General features: G+C 26.8%; 1 protein-coding gene and 1 long non-coding RNA gene across 2 annotated transcripts; both read left to right on the plus strand.

Annotated features, from left to right (window-relative positions):
- The first annotated feature begins 6,390 nt into the window (after positions 1-6,390).
- Positions 6,391-6,986, plus strand: LOC145846845 (uncharacterized). Its single transcript, XR_014370904.1, has 3 exons — positions 6,391-6,462; positions 6,650-6,731; positions 6,885-6,986. It is a non-coding gene; the product is annotated as an uncharacterized LOC145846845 (long non-coding RNA).
- A 5,180-nt stretch (positions 6,987-12,166) lies between these two features.
- On the plus strand, positions 12,167-20,816 carry LOC145846844 (F-box and leucine-rich repeat protein 13-like; the record flags this gene model as incomplete). The annotated part of the gene is made up of 12 exons (XM_082953429.1): positions 12,167-12,227; positions 13,804-13,972; positions 14,442-14,607; positions 15,131-15,292; positions 16,578-16,735; positions 17,161-17,332; positions 17,688-17,875; positions 18,396-18,611; positions 18,972-19,098; positions 19,426-19,644; positions 20,120-20,283; positions 20,655-20,816. Coding segments are annotated over exons 1-12 (1,964 nt in total), but the record flags the coding sequence as incomplete, so codon positions are not given.
- Positions 20,817-21,034: the final 218 nt, after the last annotated feature.

Below are 21,034 nucleotides of genomic sequence, written 5' to 3' on the forward strand. Positions count from 1 at the left end.
TTTTTTTTTAATGTTCATATTTTACATGTCACTTTTCATTCTTTAACATGGTTTTTGCCTCTTACTCAACTAGATATCTTTTTTCATGTTCCTTTATGTGTTAAGATCCATATTTAATTGGAAGCCTGTATCCAAATCACAGATAGACCGTGCTTTTTTCACATACTAAACACAATAGATCGGTGATAGGATTTTTTTGCTGCAGTTTTATACTTGTCACATAACCACCTTTTTTTTACACTTTTACACTTATGTTAAACGCAAATTCGTAACTTATTACAAATTTAAAGTATCTGTATGCGATTTATTTAATTTCAACACCCAACTTCTCTTTTATAAAGCAATAATTAACTATTTTACTTACTATGCAGTTTAATTTATGGTTTTATGTAGGGTGCTGTAACTTAGTTATTGTTCAGGGCTTTGAATACTCAATGAAAATTTAAGCTTTGTGTATTTTTGGGCTTTGGTGTCTTTAGGGTCTGCGTGTAAGTGGTTAAAACTTTATAAATTTTATTCTAATTTTTTGTTTTAAGTTATATATAACTTTACTTATGTTATAATTCAGATTTAAAATTATGAACATTTTGCAAACATATATTACCCAAAGCTTCTATAGCTTTAATTACCTTAAACTATTAACTAGTTTATTAGTACAGTAATTAATGTTTGTTGTTCTACTTATTTTTATTTACAGTAGATTACTTATTATGTATTTAAAAAGTTTTATATTTTATTTTAATTAAAGTCCCTTTGTGCGTTCTTCAAAAGCTAAAAAATAAATTATCTGCAATGCAACTTAAATAACTTGTTAATGTTTTTAAATCGCAATATCGTGATATTATTATAATATATTTAAATGTTTATCAACGGTTTAATCTAATGAATCAGTATTTTTGAAACTTTATGTAAGTGCTTCATATTATAATTTGTTATTTTATTTTGTATTTTACTTTACCTTACCATAATTTAGACTTAATAATTACAAGTATTATAAAGTTTTATAACAGTGTGATTTGACCTTATATTTGTATTTATTATCAACCGTTTATAGACCGTGCTTTTTTCACCTACTACACACAATTAGATCGGTTAATCTACAATAATCTACAGTATTTATTCTTAATTTTAATAAACACATGTATATACCAACTTCAGCATCTATTCTTCCCTTCCAGTATTTATTGTTTTACAGAGTGTGTTAACTTGTTTAAACAGAAACATGTGTTAGTGAAATAAAGAGTCAATTTTGCACAAGATACATTTTTGCACGAGAGTAAAATAATACAGAAAAAAAAATAAAATAAACAGAAAAAAAAACTTTAAAATAATTTAATAAAAAAAAAGTTACTGACCGAGGGTAAGGGTTAATGGTAACAGTTATGATAAAAATATATTAAAAAATAAAAATAAAATAAAAATATAATTTAAAAAATAACTTACCAACCGAGGGAAGGGTTAGTAGGGTAACAGTAATAGTAAAAAAAAACTAAAAAAATAATAACAAAATTAATGAAAAAACTTTAAAAAAAAAAGTTTAAACCCGTGCAAAAGTGTCTTCGTGCATTTTGTACGCTCGTGCAATTTAGACAGTTACCCGTTTAATATATTTTCAAAATACTTAAAAATCAGTTATTAATTTTTAAACTATCAAAGTTTTATTTCAAAATCGCATTTATATAACTTTATAACTGTCTAAATTTAAATAAAATATTTTAAAGGAATCAAGAAACTAAACAAAAACAATTTTGTCGTCTTCTTGAAAATTAACAGTCTTCTGCTGAGTGAAAATTTGGAGAAGCAAAACTCTGCGAAAATAAAGAGCGAAATAAATTATCGCAATGTAACATTGTTTTATCAATTAGCAAACAGTTTTAAATATATTCAGCTCACTAGGTCTACTTTGTGTTTTATTGAACGCTTCTTCTCGATAGTTTCCGAAACCAAAAGTTTTTTGCATTTAGAGCTCAAAGAAGTTTTGAAAATGTTTGCTATTTCTGATCTTAACGTCAATTCGGAAATGGAAATTCTAAATTCCATTGAGAAGTGGGTGGAATTCAAAGAAAATGAAAAAAGAAGTATTTTTGTTGAAAAACTTTTATTAAAAAGTTCGTCTGCATTTATTAACACCAAGTGCTTTAAACAGTCTATTTAGCAGAAAGGTCTTTAACGAGTGTCATGAGCTAATAACAGCCATATCAAAAGACAAAAATTATCAAAACAAGTCCAACGCGCTTCCATTAAACAGATTCTGCACTCAAAACATGTTTAACATAGCGATGCCGAAAGGAGAAGGAATGACTGTTTTTAGTATCAAAGATTTTACTAGCATGAAAATCGACATTGGAAGAGAGAAGCGGTTGAACCTGAAACACAGGGGCTGTTACAAAATAGTTTACTGCAGAGGCGAGATCTACTGGTTTGGCGATTACGGCTGCTACCCCAAGCTCATTGTTCCCGTACACAAGTACTCGCTGGTCGATAAAACCTGCGAGCACGTGACTGACGTTTTCGACGACAGAAGATTTTTTGCTGTCTGCTCGCTCGTCGATCAGATATACGTCATAGGAGGCGATTTGAGAGGTCATTTGAACTCTTGCTTGAAATTGTGCACGAAGAGCAAAAGATGGGAGGAAGTCGGAGGGATGGGCGTGGGAGATCTTTGGCGTCGTGCTGCGTTTTTCAAGGGCAGATTGTAGTTTGCGGAGGAATGAACGATGGGAATTTCGCGCTGAATTCCGTTGAAGTTTACGATGACGCTGCTGACAAGTGGCTGTCGATGCCAAGCATGGTGAAAGACAGGCTTCACAGCAAACCTATCTCCAAAAGAAACAAGCTTTTTGTCTTCGGAAGCTTCGAAGACGGGTGCGAAGTTTACGATTGTTTTTCTAATAAATTTTCTCTTCTAAAACTGCCGCGCTTGTCGCAGTTTGTATCGAAAAATTTATCGAGGCGTTTTCCGTCGGGAGCGAGATTGTACTGGTTAGCTCTGGGTGCTCTAAAGCTGTGATATATGATGTTGAAAAAGGTAAATGGACAAAAAGAAAATTTGGTGCGAAAGAATATTTCTCCAACTGTGTTCTCATACCTCAGGTTGAAGTTTAAACGTACCTAGTGGATAGATGTGTCGAATAAAAAACAAAGAAAATACCATTTATAGCTTTGAAGACACTATGCTCATCTTTTATGTTATTCTAAATTCATCTTGTATACTAATTATAATGCATATATTTTTATAACGTTATAAAAATAGTAGTAAATTTATCTTTTTGTTAAAGGGTGATTCGATTGATTTTAAACTATGATTTAAAGTATAGAGTCTTAATTTATGCATTCTGAATAATAAAAGTCTTAGACAATTACTAAACATTTTTTCTAAAATATATTTCTTTAATACTTTAGATAAAACAGACTTACAAGAATTATAAACAAACTTGAAGATAATTTTTTTGTCGAGTAAAATTAATACCATTATATTAGTTTTTTTTATAAAACTTCATTTTAAAAATATTGTTATTTTAACACTGTTTAACTTAAAACTAATGATGAGAAGTTTAATGAAAAATGGTTTGCCAATTATAACAGAAAAGCATTTACGCATATTAAAATTACAATTTTGGCTAGTTTAACGTATGTGACATACAATTACATAAAAACTACTAAAGCGTATAATCATCAAAAAAAGGTTGTAATTGTTTATAAATTTTTGAACAGTTTTTTCCCGGTGCATAACTTATTTAAAAATGTAACAAAAAACATTTCATTTTTCTTAAATTTATTTGAGTACTTTCGTAGTAAGGCTCATCAGAAATTGTATCTTACTAAGTTAAACTGAATTGAGATAGAAATAAAATAATACTGCATAATAAGTTTTAAAATATAAACTGACGTAATAATCGAATGATAAAACTAACTAAAAGTCTTTACTATAGAACTTTGCTGTACTAATGAAACTCGTTAGATAAAAATAAAACTAGTATTGTATTATTTTTTACACCTACTTGTATGCAAAAAGGATTAACTGTTAAATGAGAAAAAAATAATATAGGTAAGTTTAAGAAAATCAGTACGATTTTGCAGTTTTTATTCAAACAAAAAGAACCAGAAAAAAAAAATACTAAACGAGAATAATAAAATTCTGAAATAAAGTTTACATTAGGTAAAATAAATTTACTTGTCTACAAATAATTGTTTTAGGTTTGTATTTTGATATTTTCCATAATATCACTCTGAATGAAACTTAACCTTGCTATGTCTTAATTTCAGTACAAGTTATTTTTTATGACAACATTCAATTGAATAAATAATTTAATAAACTTAAAGTAACCCAGTCAGTTGCAAATTTAAGGGCATCTGATTGGCTACAAATTTACTTATTTACATTATATGGTTTTATTAATAAAACCTTTTTTCAATTTTTTTTTTGTTCTGCTTAAATAGGTTAAGGATAACGATATTTAAAAAATAGTAAAATTGACTACGGAAAAAGTCTTAAATGTTATAAATATATTTTATATTGTTACCTTACCTCGTTTGCATAATATTAATATATAATGTTTATTAAACGACCAAAAAGTGTGCAAAATATTTTGTCATAGGGCCTAGTGCACAATAAAACCTTTCGGTTATCGAGTCGCACACCACAATTGAAAAAATTAATAACGTTAAAAAATTTTCTAAACTTTAATACTACAGCCGAACCTAGTATACGTTTTCTGTAGATTAGTAAATCTTCTTCAACCGAGAAACATTCCGTCAAATATTTTAAAAAGTACCTGGGTCTTGAGTCTTGACTCTTGATCATGAATTATAAGACAAGCTAGTGTTACTTTCGCTTATTTGTTCGACTATTTACCGTGTCAGATCTTAAATGTTGAGCACAATTTTAAAGTTCTAAAGAGGTGTGCTTAAGGTGAACTTTATAGATTTTAATCGATACAAGTATTCAAAGAAAAACCAAAGTCGAACAAAAAAGTAACAACAAATAAGAACAATTTTTTTTTATACTTATATAATTTCGAACCGAGTAAATTTCATAAATCTAAGAAAAAAAAAAACATTTTTTGTTATTATTGTTCGTTTATTGAAAAACAAAAGAAACGCTCGAAATATTTGGTACTAAGACCTAATGTACGAAGAAGCTTTCGGTCAACGAGTCGTCAATAGACAATTCTTTACTATCTAAAAACGTTAAAAGAGTACAAATTTGTTAAATTGTTAAGAATACTTTATAATTAGACATTGAGTAATACCAATGATACAAGATAAAAATACAGCTTTGGTTAAATTTTTAGCTTAATAATTTAAGAACTATGAATTCAAAAATCTTTTTATAATTGCTTAGTGTAACTTATGTCAGAAATTTTATTTAATTTCATTACTGCCACAGAGCTTTTGCCCTGTCTACTAAAATGATTTAGTTTACATTAAACAGCGCTTAAATTGTAAAACAAATTTTGACAAAATCAATTTGATTGTGACTTATAGTATTTAGACACCATGGTATCATATAAATGCTATTTGTATTTTTAACAAACTTTTTAAGGGTTTTAAAAACTTTAAAAAAATGTAATAAGTAATACTACAAGTCTAAATATTTAACTTTTATAAGTTTGATGTCGTGCATATATTACTTTTTTGATGAAAATCAAATAAGGCTTTTTTCTTTTAAGAACTAAATGTTTTATTAAATAAAAACTTGTTTAGAATTTATTCAGTTTACCATAGTTGCTTTACACCTTTCGGTTTGTGTTCACACAGGTTATTTATTTCCTTAAAAGAATGTATTTTATTATTTTATTTTGATAAACTAAAAGTTAAATATTAATGGAACAGGTAAAATTAAACATGATATAAAACAATCTCTATTGTCCAGAAATCCCTTTTTAAAAATAAAAATTGAGCCTTGACCAAAATATATTTCAAAAGATCTGTTTTACAGATTAATTTTTATTAAGCTATTTAATTTAATAGAACACTAGTATTGGAAACTTCTATAGAAACACTTATAAAACCCAGTTTTTTGAGTTTTGTTTAAATTTTTTAACAGTTAAATATGGTCTTTACTAAACTGTTTTGTGCTTTTGATGATTTAAATCACAAAGATTTTTAGATTTAAAATGTTTGTAAAATAAACGTTATAAGCATTTAAAAATATTGAATTTTATACAAAACTTAAATATTTGTATATGTAATTAAAGGACTTTGCTAAAGTCCAAGAAATGAAATTTTTAGCATAAAAATTTGTTTTTTTGGTAATATTTTTTTGTATTGCATCTACAAGGCTTGTTTATTGAAATTTTACTGCTTTTAAATTCTGAAGTTAATAATCTTAATTAGATAATTAGTGTAACTTGATCAACTTTCTATTTTTTACAGTTTTTATATTTTAAATATGTTTTTTTCACTGAAGGTATGAGTAAATAACAGCAGTAAATCCATTTGTTTGCATCAAAATAATCGGTAAGTTTAATTTTGAAATATACAAAATACTTAAGTAAAGTAGTTAAAAAAAACCCAAGTTGCTTGTTAAAGAAATAATTTGTAAAAGATTTTGTTTACTTAATAAAACCCAATCTTATGTTGACTTTTTGACATAAAGAAAAGTTTGTAGTACATATAAAAACAATTTAGATTTTTTATTTTCCAGATACGAAGTTATGGCATTAAAAGAAGCAGATGCAAGCCTAAGAAAATACATTATTAATCATAACATTTCTGAAATTTATGAGGTTAGCTGTTTAAAAGCATTATTTACAACTCTTTTATATAAAAATGTTTACACTTTATTACTTCAATTATCCAAGTGTTAAATATTTTGATTTAAAAAAATGATATTTTATTATTTCTTATTTAAACATCACTTTCATTTTTTTAATTATCAGTCTTTAGTATGTGGCATTGTATTAGAAAAACCTGAAGATCCATTGCAATGGTTATTACTTAAACTGGAAGGCATTGGAAAAACTTCTAAAAATCTTTCATGGTAATTTTTTTTGTATTTATATTTTAGTTTTATAATATTTTTTTAGTTGTAAATACAAAAGAAAAAAAGTTTGTTTAAAAAGTTATAAATAATATAATTACTAATATATCTAGGGTAAAAATTTTAAAGCTATCATTTTAATAAGTATATTTAGTAGTTAGCTTATATCTAGAAAAATAAAGCATATTATTAAAAACCTATATGTTATTTTGATTAAAATTTGATTAAGCATTGTGTTATTATTTTTAATATTTTAAAAACTTTACTATAATAATGATCATTAAATTTTTCTTAATTTTTATAGTTCATAGTTTATTTCTAGTTATGTATTTGTATAGATTTTTAAATAGATTCATTAATACGTTTTGTCCTAGAGCTTTATGTTAGATATAAAGTATCAATGTAAAGACATAGATTGTTTGTATTAGTTGGTATAATAGTTTTTTGTTTTTGTTTTAGGGACTCATATATACCAGAAAGCTTAAAGGCTCAAGCTCGCCCATTAGCTGCTTATTTTATGGACCAAATTTTTAGTTTTGGTGAAGATTCAACAACAGTGGTTAGTTTTTTTTTCTATATGTCAGTTCATTAATTTTAGTCTTGAATATTTAAACAGTATTACAACTAGCTAGATTAATGCCATCAGCTGGTAAATCGCCTTTTATGGAATTTAGTCTTATTTTTTACATAAAAGCTAAGCTACCAGTTAGTTTTTACAGTTTTTTTACTATTTCAAGAGACTCAAAAAAACTTTTCAGATAAAGCGATGAAAGATATAGAGTACAATAGGTTCTTTATTAGAGGCGCAAACTAAAAGGGGAAAATAGACTAATTCAATAAAACATATCCTTCCTTCAGTTTTTGAGCAATTCTTTTCACTTTCTCATTCTAATATTTGTTAAATTTTGAACAAATTATAGGATTTTTTTGATTTAACAAAAATTTTTTTTTTCTACTTTGGTATTTTTTTTCATAAATCTGCTCTTACAAGTTGTTTGTATTATTAAATAAATATTTCCTGAAAATTTAAAATAAATTGCTCGGAAATTGAAGGAGGAGATAGGTATTAAATAAATTTCAAAACTATGAGAAGATGAGTCCTAAAGTTTTGTGTTCCATTTGTTTCTATTGGTTTTTTTTACAAAATTGGTTATGTCTTAAAAGTTAATTATTTTGTTATTCTACCTTAAGTATGTATTGTATATAATCTAATAATTTTCAAGAAAAGCCAATGTTATTTTTTATAAACAAAAGTTTGGAACCCCTTACTTCATGGCCTTAATATTTAACAATCAAAAAACAGTCTCAAATTTATGATATACAGTAACCTCTTGGATCTTTACGCACTCGTGACGTTACGCACTCTCGTTTAGTTACGCATTTTAGAATTCTAAAAAATTCAAAAAATAGAAAATTTTAATTCTTTTTAATATTGCACAAAATAGGTTTATTGTATATTTCTAATTTAAAATATGCTTTTAAATGCTAATTCACCTCTTTATATCTTTATACTTTGTAAACTTATGTTCCTTTACTTATTGATAAACATTTAGTTTAATATAAGATAATAGATAATATTTTAATACAATGTAAGAGAAGTTTATCCTTATGTGGGCAAAGGTCTAATTAAAAAACTTTTATTAACATAAACAATTTTTATTAAATATTTTTCTTATACTTTATATATTTTTGTTTAAAAGAAGAAATCTATTACAGCACTAAAGGCGAAAAATTTTTAAAGACTATAGAAACAAATTTTAATATAGACACCACACCATTTCTTAATTGTAAAAAAATACTTAATTATAAATTGAATTCGCGAAGTAGAATAGAATATAAATGTTAAGTATCAAATAAGTCACATATAAACAAATATAAAGCAAAAATCTATTTGTTGTTTAAATTAGTAAATTTTTTCTACAAGTATTATTATTTTACATAAATTTAAAACCTTTTTTTTTAAATATGTATAGTTTTATCTTTTGTTTTCAAATTTATAAATAAAGTAAACAAATTATTAAAAGTGGGAAAGTTCCCAGTCTGCTTATAACTAGAATCAATATAAAAAACAGCCATTATAGTAAGTATATTTGGTACCTCTCGTTTCTTTACAATCTCTCACACGCACTTTTTCTGTGGACACAATGTGCGTAAATAAGCGAGAGGTTACTGTAAATTTAAAGTTTATGAAAGCAGTATTTTCAAAAGCTACATTATTACAATAAATAAAAAATAGGCTTTATGTTTTTTAAACTACAAATTACTTATTTAGCAAAGATAAAGTACTTTACTTTTAATCCCTCAATAATAACTATAGATAAGCATTATAGGTAAAATAAGGTTACTGTTGACTATATGTAAATAAAAAACTAACAAAAATAAAGATTTTAATTTTTTAAGAAAACAACAAAAATTAAAAATCTTATAATAAAATTTTAGAATATGCATTTTGTATGATTTTTTAACAGTGCTAAAAAAATAAAATTTAAGATTTAAAAAACCTTTTTAATCGTTTCAGCCAACAAGCAAAATATTTGCACAAGCTTACTATCACTACTACAATAAGTTGTATTCTAAATGCTTAACTGCATGGCTTACTTATTATAGAGCAAAGAAACTAAAGGAGTTGAAAGTAAGACAGAGACTTGATGAAGCTAGGAAGTATGTTTGATGATATGAAGTTTTATAAAATTTATTTTATTAACTTAAGTAGAGGTGGGCAATGTACAGTTCAAGGGCCGGATCCCGCACGCATTGTGAAAATGACCAGCCCTCAAACATTTTTTAAATTTTGATGGAATCCGGCACGCGAATGAAAATAATCGGCCCGCCAAGGTCAATATTACAAAGTTTGTATAAAACTTTGTATCAAATTTTTAAAAAACAAAATGTAAAAGTTAGTCTTTACAAACATGTTATTTAGTTTTAAATTTATGTGTAGTAATAAAACACCATTTTGTCCTAATATTTTGTTTTGTTTAAACTAAGTTGGAATATTCTTTTAAAGTTTGTATAATAAACAAAATGTTTTACTTTAAACTTGGTATTTTACATATCTACCTTTTTTTATCTACCATGTCAATGACATTCATTAACAATGGATGAGTCAAAAATGACACTTTTTCTTGAATAAATAATGAAGTGTTTATATCATTGTTAAGAAAGTTATTTTTTTTATTCTTTCCCAACAAGTAATTGACAACTATTTTCAGTCAAACTGCTCAGCTTTACATTTCAACAAGATTTAGGAAACGTATTTAGATGCGTCTGAGACCTAATGCCGCAAATTCAGCAACTTTTAAAAATGAAAGATAAGTATAAAGGTATTACTCAATTTTCTAATAAGAATTGATTCTCAGATTTTGCATTTATCATGAATTTGTTTAGGCATATGAACAAACTGAATACCAAACTAATGGGGAAGGGTACTTTTGCTCATGAAGTTTACTCTGTAGTTGAGGCATAATAACTATTTTCTCTCCATTACAGTAAGAACATTTTGACGCATTTTGCACTTGCAAATCTAGAACAATAGGTGATATCAATAAAAAAGTACATTAGTTTCAGCTGACATCAAGTTTAATGTTACAATGAACTTTGGTAAAACAATGCACTCATAGAAAAATTTAAAATTGAAAAGATATGCAAAATTAATGATACACTTAACAAGTTAAAGTTTGTCTCAAGTAATTTTTAGTAATTGAGGGCATAGGGAGGTATTTATTACATAGGGGGTCTTTATTGCATTCAAGAAATTATTATTAATTCTGCCCAGGGTCATAATAAATATAGAAATTTGAATACTTAATAAATGTTAATTAAAATGCTATACTTAAGAAATTTTGTGAATTAAATGGATTTGAAATAGTGATCAACCTGATAAAATTAGTATCCGGCCGAGTCCAAATTGTTTTTTAAAATTACTATCCGCCCAGACCTTGGTTTAAAAAGGAATTATCTGACCAAATCCGTATACTGAATGGGGTAGTTTGCTAATTTTAAAAGCTACGGTCCGCCAAAGACTAAATTTTTCTTGATTCCGCCCGCCGATTAAAATCATTGCCCACCACTTAACTAAACGTTTTTTAGTAGTATGTAGTGTTTTTTAGTCAGTCAAAGTTTGGAAACTTCCAAAATGTTTGTTAAAGGTTTTTTTTCTTTTTGTATGATATATTATAGCATATTTGCTTCTGTTTGTTTCTTATTAATTGTTTACTGTTCTATTTTAAATAAGTTTTTTTTTTTTTAATGTTATTTAATGATGGTCACAATAATATATTAGTACTTAATTTATGTCCAGTTAAGAGACTTAACAATCATGTTTACTTTTAGTTTAATCTTTTCAATTAAAAGTTTCGTTAACAACTATGATAAAAAAATTGCATTAAAGTTTAATATATTTTGAACTCTATTTTTAGAATATGTATGTACTTGTAAGTACATACCAAGATATATACTTTGAACAACGACAGTTCTCAAATTTGCACAAGCAGACAAAATTGCACAAGGGGACTAAATTGCACAAAGATACTTTTGCACGGAGACATTTTTACACGGCTTAAATTTTATATATATTTTTTATATTATCACTGTTACCCCTAACCCTTACCCTCGGTCAATAACTTTTTTTTTTACTTTTTTTGTATTTTGTACAATTTTTAATTATTAATTTTTTTCTATATTTATTTTATTTTAATTTTTTTCTGTTTTTTTTATATTCTCATGCAAAAATGACCCTCCCTGCAAAATTGTAACTCGTGCAAAATTGACCTTTGGACGAAATTGTCCCCTTGTGCTAATTTGTTTTTGTGCAAAACTGACCCTTTGTGCAATTTTTCTTCGTGCAATTTATCCCCTCAACCAATTTTGTCTTATTTTGTGAAATTTTGACCCGTTCCTGTTTTATCAGGCTATTCAAGGTAATAAAAACCAGTCTGTTTTTAAGCTTGAATCTTCTGAAATTACATTGACATCAAACCTTGATATTCATAATATTATTTATTGTTTAGTTCTAAGTGGTACATAATTTTCTCTATTAATTTCATTTTTTCTAAATTTAAGCATGATAATTTTTAGAATATACTACTATGGTCATCGAATAGTAGATTAATTTTTCACATCGTACATAATTTACATGATGCATGTTTTGTCTGAAAATTTAGGTATTACTTTCGATACAAGATGAGATTACACTTAGAAAAGTGGATAAGATGGAAAAATTTTGTGGTTGACAGGCAAAAAGGTAAACTTGTATTTCTTTAATTCATACTATATCCCATAATAAATGATAATACAAATATAGTAATGGTTTCTCTAATTCATACCATAGTATATAATAAATAATAATACAAATATAATGAATGCATTCTATAATAAATAATACTATAATTATACAATTATAATCAATGCATTCTATAATAAATAATACTATAATTATACAATTATAATCAATGTATTCTATAGTTTGTTGAATAAAACATATAATTTCATTTTCAGCATAAGTTTTCTAAATAGCTATGAAATATCACGTTATTACGACTTGTTTCAAATTTTTTAACTTTAATTATTGTTACTTACATATATTCTAATAAAAAGTGTCATACCATTAATGATTTTTGAAAATAACCAAGTTTTAAAAAGTAATTGTATTTTTAAGAGGACTCTTTATGAAATCCTTAACTGTTGATTTAAATCTATGTGGTATGTAATAATAACAAAAAACTATTTTGTTACTAGTTTTGGTGGAAGGTAATGGTATAAAATTTTACTAGTTATTATGTTACTGGTAGAATATTTTTCCTCCATCATTCAATCAGTAGTAGTCTGCACCACACGGCCTTCAACAACAGCCCATGTGACATTGTGCGACTTGGTTTTATACTGATAAGGTCTCATCATCAAACTAGGCCTCTTATACATTGTTGACTGTTGTTGTTGGTCGTGCGGTGAAGACCAATACTACAGAATTAAAACTTTGGTGTTTTTAAGCTTCTTTTTTGTCTCTTAATTGCGTTTAAAGCTTCAAAATAACAACTGATTTCAAATTTCTTAGGGTAATATCAGTTTCACCTTAAGTTTCTAATCAATTACCTAACATTTTCTACTAGTTTTGTTTGGAAATTTAAACAAACTGTTTCTGCAAAACCTATGAATTGAAAACAATATCAAAGATTAAAAAGTAGATGTACTTGTTTTTTTTGAATAATTACTTTTACATTCTAAGTTTTCGGCCAGCATAGCAGGAGCTGTAATTTGTTGGTGAAATATTATAGTATAAAGTTTAAAGAATAAACTATTTAAAATTACAAAGTAGAAAGCAATAGTTATAAAAATATTAGTTTAAAAATAATTCAAAATTTTAATTGGAATTGCTCTATATAGTTTTGTTCATTTAGCAATACTGATCAGTAGATCTTAATTTAATTTATTCAGTATTATCTTAATTACATCTTTTCACAAAGTTAAATTTGTCAAAAGGTTTTTTATTTAGAAAAAGCTATTGATGTTTGACTTATAAAAGTAATAACTTTAATTGATAACTGCGTTTATAAAAGTAGTGGATTTCAAATATACTATTTTTTGTCAAATGTTTATGTTATATTTACATGTCTAAATTTGAAAAAAAAAGTTTACACCATATCTAGAAATAATAACGTACTAGTCACATAGCTGTTTTTCGTTCTAGAAATTTGTTAATAATGTTTTTAGACCAAAATTTATACATATATTTGCTTATTATGAAACCACTTTTTATATAAATTATTATTAGTCTTATTTTGTCACGTGGTTTCTCATATTTCAAAATAAATCTGTTGCAGCCGGCTACTCGATAGTGGAAAGGGTTTACAACAAATCGCTGTTGAGGCTCATATTTGGCTCGTGGAGGGTAGTGGCTGACGAGGCTCGCAAAACGAGAGAATATTTCGAGAGATTAGAGAGAGGAGAGCTCGATGATTTGGACGAAGATGGTTTCGGTGAGATGAGTCGGTTTGTAAAAATTTTTTGAAATAGTATAACATTTTCGTTAGATTATCAGACATTTCTGCTTTATATAGGGGAAAGATAGAGAGTAGTTTAAAAGTTTTATACACTTTGAAAACTAAAAATTTAGGCATACGGTTTAGGCTAACGGTTAATCGTTTTTTTAAGTTGTTTTTTTCTACAGTCTTCTTTGAGAAGTGTTTTCTCTAGTTATTAATTCGAACTTTTCTTTGTTTAGTTATTTAATTTTTTAACTTATATTTTCAACTAAACTTATACTTTCATGTTTATTATTAACAAATTAAAAATAATAATTTCTTCATTTAAATAAGTTTGGTACACATGACTATTTAAGGTTATTTTTCATGACTATTTTTATTGACTATTTTATTTCTATCTTAATGTGTTGATATTAAATTAATTTTTTACTTAAAATCAAAGTAAAATAACAGACCAAACATAATTATTCCAACAGTGACGAAGTTTCGATGCTTCCTCGCACATGCTCCGTGGAAATCTTCAGTCACCTGGATCTAGTTGACTTGGGAAGATGCTCGCAAGTCTCTCGATCATGGAGACTCATAACGACTGCTCCGAAGTTGTGGAGCAACCTCAACTTCAACCGTGTAAAACACAAGTACGTTGGTTGTAAACAATTTGAACAATAACAAAAACATCAATGTAACATCAGTAATCATTTTTAGTCATGTATAATGATAATTATTTTTGTTTTGTTTGAAATTTAGTACACTTTTACTTTTACGAGGCAATCACAAAAGCTCAATTTACTTTTTGAATTTTTTTTTAATAAAAAGTAATTTTTGTAAAGCTTTTTGTGAAAAATACTTTATTTTATATACAAGAAAGTATACACAGGGTTGATAAAAAGTCTAGAATCCTAAAAACCCTGTAATTTGACAATTGAGGCTAAAAAAATATGTGAACCTTTGAATTCGAGAAATTTTGTAAAAAATCTGGAAAATCTGAAATTCTAAACTATTTTCACATTTGAAGTAACAAAACTTCGATTAAATAGGAAAAATCTATCATAAAGATAAAGAAATTTTTGTAATAGTATTTTTAGAGGTTATAGCTTACTAATAATTTACAATAACAATTTTTTGGAGTGTATGCAAATTTTAAAAACAATTGATTTTTGTTCAGGTAACTGACAATGTTGTTGGTCAAATTACCTGCAAGAGCCGACCCTACTTGCTTCATTTAAACTTGAGAGATTGCTATGTTTCTAGCATGAACAGCTTTAAAACGATTGCAGAATGCAAAAATTTGCAAGACCTCAACGTTTCTGACTGTCCCTACGTTGTTGTAAGTTTAATTTAAAGCATATTTTTTACTTTATGGTTTTGTACTGTTTGAATCGAAATTTTTAGTGAAGTAATAGTTTAAAGTATCTGCTTACTATACTAACTAATTTACAAAAAAATAAAAAGAGCTAAATAAAAAATGATAAAAAAATTAGATTAAGCTGTGAAACCATATTGCATTATAACAGATATAAATTTTCAAATGGTTTGTATTAGTTTTTGAAATAAATTTTACTATGATCGAATACTTCAGAAACCTGTTCTTTTAATTTTTTTTTAAGTTTTCTTTTAAACCTTAAGAGAAAATCTGTGCTAGCTTTTTTATTATGTATAAATTTTTACGTAGACTTTAATTTATAAATAGTTTACTAAATTTTTTATAATTATGATTGTTTACCATCAACAATACACTATTGTTTTAATCTTCTTAAAATGTAATTTCTTAAAACTAAATTTTTACAAGTTGGTCTTTTGTTTTGTAGAACTTAACTTGAGGTATCAGAAATTTTTAACCGCTTAACAAAATTGAAATTAACTTTTGAGTTATTCGCAAACAAAGTCGGTGACTTCTGGTTTCTTGTAGAAAGCTCAAACTACAAAAGCGATAAAAGACTATTTCACTAAAAATCTATATTCTTATTTGATTTTTTCTTCTTCAAATTTTCAAAGTAAGTCCATCACTAATATTTATATCGATTAAATGCAGGAATTAAAAAAAAACACCTATTTTTGTTTTGTATCTAAAATTTAATTTTAATTTATTTTTTATTGCAACATTCAAAATCTTTTAAACTATAAAAGGAATGTTTCCTGAAAATTTGTAGTCTCTAGCTCAAAAAATTAAAGAGAAGATAAATTTTTCGTGAACTTATAAATTTCCAAGAATATTGACGATAAAAAATTGCGGTCCATTTGTTTGTATTGAAAACTTTTTGCAAAAACGTCTATATCTCAATAACTAATAAAACATTTTATATTCTATAAAAGTTGGCTTGTAGTTTACACCTTAAGCTTTAATATAAAAGCTAGTTTTATTTTTTTGTAAAAAAAGGGTTGGATTCCCTTATGCCATTAAAATAGTTAGTCTTATATTATTATTCTACTTAAAAGTGTAAAAGTTTTTATAAATTTCAAAAATTATGTTTAAAAATTAAGAGAAGAGGCAAAGTCAGCAAAAAAAAACCGTAAAATAAAAATCCGAATAACAAATGTTTCTGTTTCAAAAAATTAAAAAAAAACGTTTTCTAAAATAACTAATATTTACAACCAATTAATCATTGAAATAGGACGAGTCACTGAAACCGATATTGGAAGGTTGCTCTGCGCTCCTGTACCTCAACTTGTCCCGTACTGGAATAACTGACACAACGTTGAGAAATTTGGGAAAGTTCTGCATCAACTTGCAGTTTCTCAGCCTTGCTTACTGCAGCAAGTTTTCTGATAAGTAAATTAACTTTTTTTTTTCTTACATATATATGTATGTAGAAAATTTATCAAAAGTTAGATTTAGTTTATAAGTGTTCATCATCAATATGTTTCTGTAGTACAAATTTAAATCTGGTTTTAGTCTTTCTAAAATTTATTATGTATTTGGTTTATAAACATTAGCTTCTAACGTTTTTATTTTAATAACTTTTTAATTTAAATACTTGTCTTTTTTGTATTTAACTTTTTATTAGTAGTTTTTTTAAGTAAATTAAACCATTCAAAGTACTACAAAAACAGTTTTTTAATTCTTAATCGACAAATTAGAGTTAAGTTGATAAATTATATCCATCCATAAAAATTTATTAATCTTTAAATCAAAAAAAAATTGTAATCTGTACTGTTCATGTTACTAATAAAACTTCAATGAAATTTACTTAACAGAGGTTTGAAGTACATGACTAGTGGTAAAGGGTGCAAGAAGCTTCAGCACTTGGACATATCTGGTTGCAATCAAGTAACGAGCGAGGGGTGCCTCGTATTAGCGCACAACTGCAGGCTGCTCAAAACACTGCATGTCAACGACAACTATTCCATCGATGATGACGGGCTCGCAGTTAGTTTTTAGCATTCAACTTTTTTGTTGCTTTAAATATTATTTGGAAAATTTAAGTTGAAAACCAAAGTAAGTATTTGGTTTTTAACTGTTCACGGATTAAGAAAATGTTGCAGTTATTATTTAGTTATTGTTGTGTTAATTTTTCAAACAAACAGTTTGATATTTGAACAGAAATAAATTTTAGTAACTAACAATAGCTTATTTTTTATTGACTAATAAATACAATACATTTTACTGAAATAAAAAGTATATAGTTTTATTACAGACCTAAATTAGTAAACATAGTTTAAACTTTATAGATTAAACTTATCTTTAAGTGTATTTCTTAATTTAAAATGTATACTTTTTGCAGTTGTTTGCTGAGTTTTGCCCTCAAATAAACAATTTAACGTTGATATCTTCACCACTGGTAACTGATCGCGTATTGATGAAGTTTGCTAATCACAAGCAGCTGGTTAGATTGCGAATAGAAGGCAATCACAATATAACTGATGAATCACTTAAAATGTTGGGAAAATGCTGTACCAGGCTAAAACATCTGTAAGAAATTTTATAAACTTGGATCTATAAAGTATTGCTTATATATATTTTCAAGTTTATTAATTTGGTTGTACTTTTTATTTACTAAAAGAATATTTGAAGCTGTCGTCTTAGTCTTTATAAAGGCATTGCACTTGTATTGCTTAAAAAAACTTTGTATATTTTTATATTGTAAAACCGGTAACTTTTTTAGTAGTTTAGTATTTTTGGTTTATATAAAGCTATATAAGTATTTTTTTAGTTTTTATTAAAAAGAGGACTTATTGGAGCAAGATTCTTCTTCAAAGACTTAATGTAAAAAAAACTTGAGATGTGCACACTTTAATGAACAATGGTTTATTATTAAATTAAAAACAATAACAACAACTAAAAAAAAAAATATACTCAAAAAATTAACCAACTAAAGTCCTGTTAAACATATAAAGTTGTTGGTGTATTTTTAATGTTTAAAAAACTCTTAAAGTTAGAAAATTTATTCGTAACTTATTATCACTTATCGAATGCAAATACTTGATGACAGTTACGCAGTGGATTGCCAGAATATAACCGACTCGGCAATGAAGTTTCTCGCTAATTTGCGCCACCTAGCGGTTATCAACATTGCCGACTGCGTGCGAATATCCGACGCCGGAGTGCGTCACCTGGTGGAGGGCAACGTGGGAGGAAAAGTTCGGGAGCTGAACCTGACCAACTGCGTGCGAGTTTCCGATGTCTCCTTGCTTCGAATCTCTCAAAAGTTTGTCGTCTGAACTTAGATACACAAGTACTTGTTGGAATAAAAGTTTACAAAAGTTGGATGATTGTAATTTAAGATAAGCGTTGAATTGAATTGTAGCAAACTTTTTTATTGATGCGCAATGATTAGTTTTATGATGATTTTGTACAAATGCGCAATCTTTTCTTTACCTTTTACTACAAAAAAAAACTTATTAAATGCAAAAAAATAATTTTTCTATTAAAATAAGCTAGATTTAGTAAAGTTATGCATAAATAATTTCAATGTTTTTCAATCAACCTCTATAAACAACTAATTGTTATATAGATTTTATAAATAAAAACTTTCTTACTGTTATGAACAATAAAAACGATAAAACAGGTGTCACAACTTGACTCACTTGTGCATTTGTTATTGCGATCATGTAACTGACACTGGTGTTGAATTGCTTTCCAATTTAAGAAACATTTTCCACATTGATCTTACAGGAGCTAACATACATGATCAGGTTTTTTATTTTGGTATTATAATTTTAGTTAATATTGTATTAAAGTATTTATTAGATTTGTTAATTTTTGCTGAATTAATTATTTAGTTCCTTAACTATAAATGTACAAAAATAATTTTTTAAGAATTTTCAATAAATATAAACCTAAATTTTTAATGCTTTCGAATATACAAGTCATAAATAACTTGTGTGTTAGAGTACTATGTATGTTAAAAAGTTTTATTCTATTTGTTTTTACTAACGTCAAATAGTTATAATAACAACTACTTATGTGTTAATTTTTTTTATGTAAAGTTTATTAAAGTTCCTAGCTTCAAATTTTTACAGGGGCTAGTGTCGCTAGGCAACAACGGAAGGGTGAGGTCTCTCGTCATTTCTGAATGCGTCGGCATCTCTGACATTGGACTGCAGAAGTTCTGTCATAAAGTTTTGGAGTTGGAAAACTTGGACGTGTCTCACTGCATGTCAATAACCGACGCTTCGATAAAAACGCTGGCATTTTGCTGCAGAAACATCACAAAGTTGAACCTGTCTGGGTGTCCGCTGGTTTGTGTGTTTTTATGCTTTATTTTTGCCTATGCATACTAAAGCATTATTTTGTCTATTGAGTTTTCAAAAATAGATGTGTACAGAAGTTTTTTTTATATAAACAAAGTGAAATGTGGTTTTGATTATTTTAAATACGACTTGATCATTTAAAATTAAGTTTAAGTAACCTATATAAATTTTCATTGCAATTTTTTTATAAGTTGTATTTCTTACTTGATTATTCAACAAAAAATTTGTTATTTTTGTAGTACGTAGTAATTAGTTTTATAATACTTAGTACATATTTTGACTTTAAAAAAATAACATTTGCAACTAATTTGCTACAAGTACCACCGTACAGCGAGTAACGTGTGTATTTTATTTCAACAATTTCTGTCTTAGAAAATACCCGTTGTCATTAAATTGAAGCCAAATAATTTACTTTTTAAAATACTTAAAAAATCTTGTTCCTGCTAACAACTCGCACCAACAGTTGACGGATCTGAGCATGCAGTATCTATCGGGAGTGTGCCACTACGTGTACGAGCTGAAGATATCAGGGTGCCTGTACATAAGCGATCGCTCGCTCAAGTACCTTCGCAAGGGATGCAGGCAACTTCACTGTCTCATCATGCTCTACTGTAAAAGCATTACCAAGTTGGTGTGAACTGTTTTAGTGGAATTTGATATCAGTTCAATTTGTGTAGCAATTTCAAACTCATTTTATAATTTTTTTAATAGTCTTTTAACACCATCAATTTTTGAAAGTTAAAATGCTTTGAAGAAATTAAATTTCAGTCAAAAAATTGTCAGTTTTTATTTTGAGTTATACTTATTAACTAATTTTCATTTAATTTTATTTTACTCAAATTTAAAAAGTTTCACTTTAGACCCCGCTTTTGTAATAACTAATAATTGTATTATAATTTTAATTAATAATTATCGTTGTTTATATTGGTAGAATCTAAGTTGTAGTTTTTCGACTCTAATTTTTAAATTATCAGTTAAATATATTAAAAGTTTCAAAGGTCATCCGCATTGAAAATGAGTTCGTACATAAAGAAAGTGCAGTACAGCAACGATCAGGTTCCTGATTGGTTCAACTACCAGCTCATTTCCTCCAATCAGCTGTTGTTATCAAGTGGTGAGAACTACAAGCCACGTGACCAAATGATCACTGTCACGCTTGAGTGAGATCTGTATTAATATTTTAAAAGTTGGTTCGTTTCAACAAATTAAAATGAAAAAAAATTAAAGCTAGTTTAAAAAGCTTAGAGTCTCAAACAAATTCTTGTTTTTAATATTTTTCTATTAATATTTTTTATAATGTCATTTCAAGTTTTCAATTTAGTCTTCTTATATTAAAGTTTGAATGCATTTTGTTTTAATTCACTGTATTATGTATACT

This window comes from Thalia democratica, unplaced genomic scaffold, assembly GCF_965202585.1.
Source record: "Thalia democratica unplaced genomic scaffold, ktThaDemo2.hap1.1 HAP1_SCAFFOLD_678, whole genome shotgun sequence".
In the NCBI taxonomy this organism is placed as follows: domain Eukaryota; kingdom Metazoa; phylum Chordata; class Thaliacea; order Salpida; family Salpidae; genus Thalia; species Thalia democratica.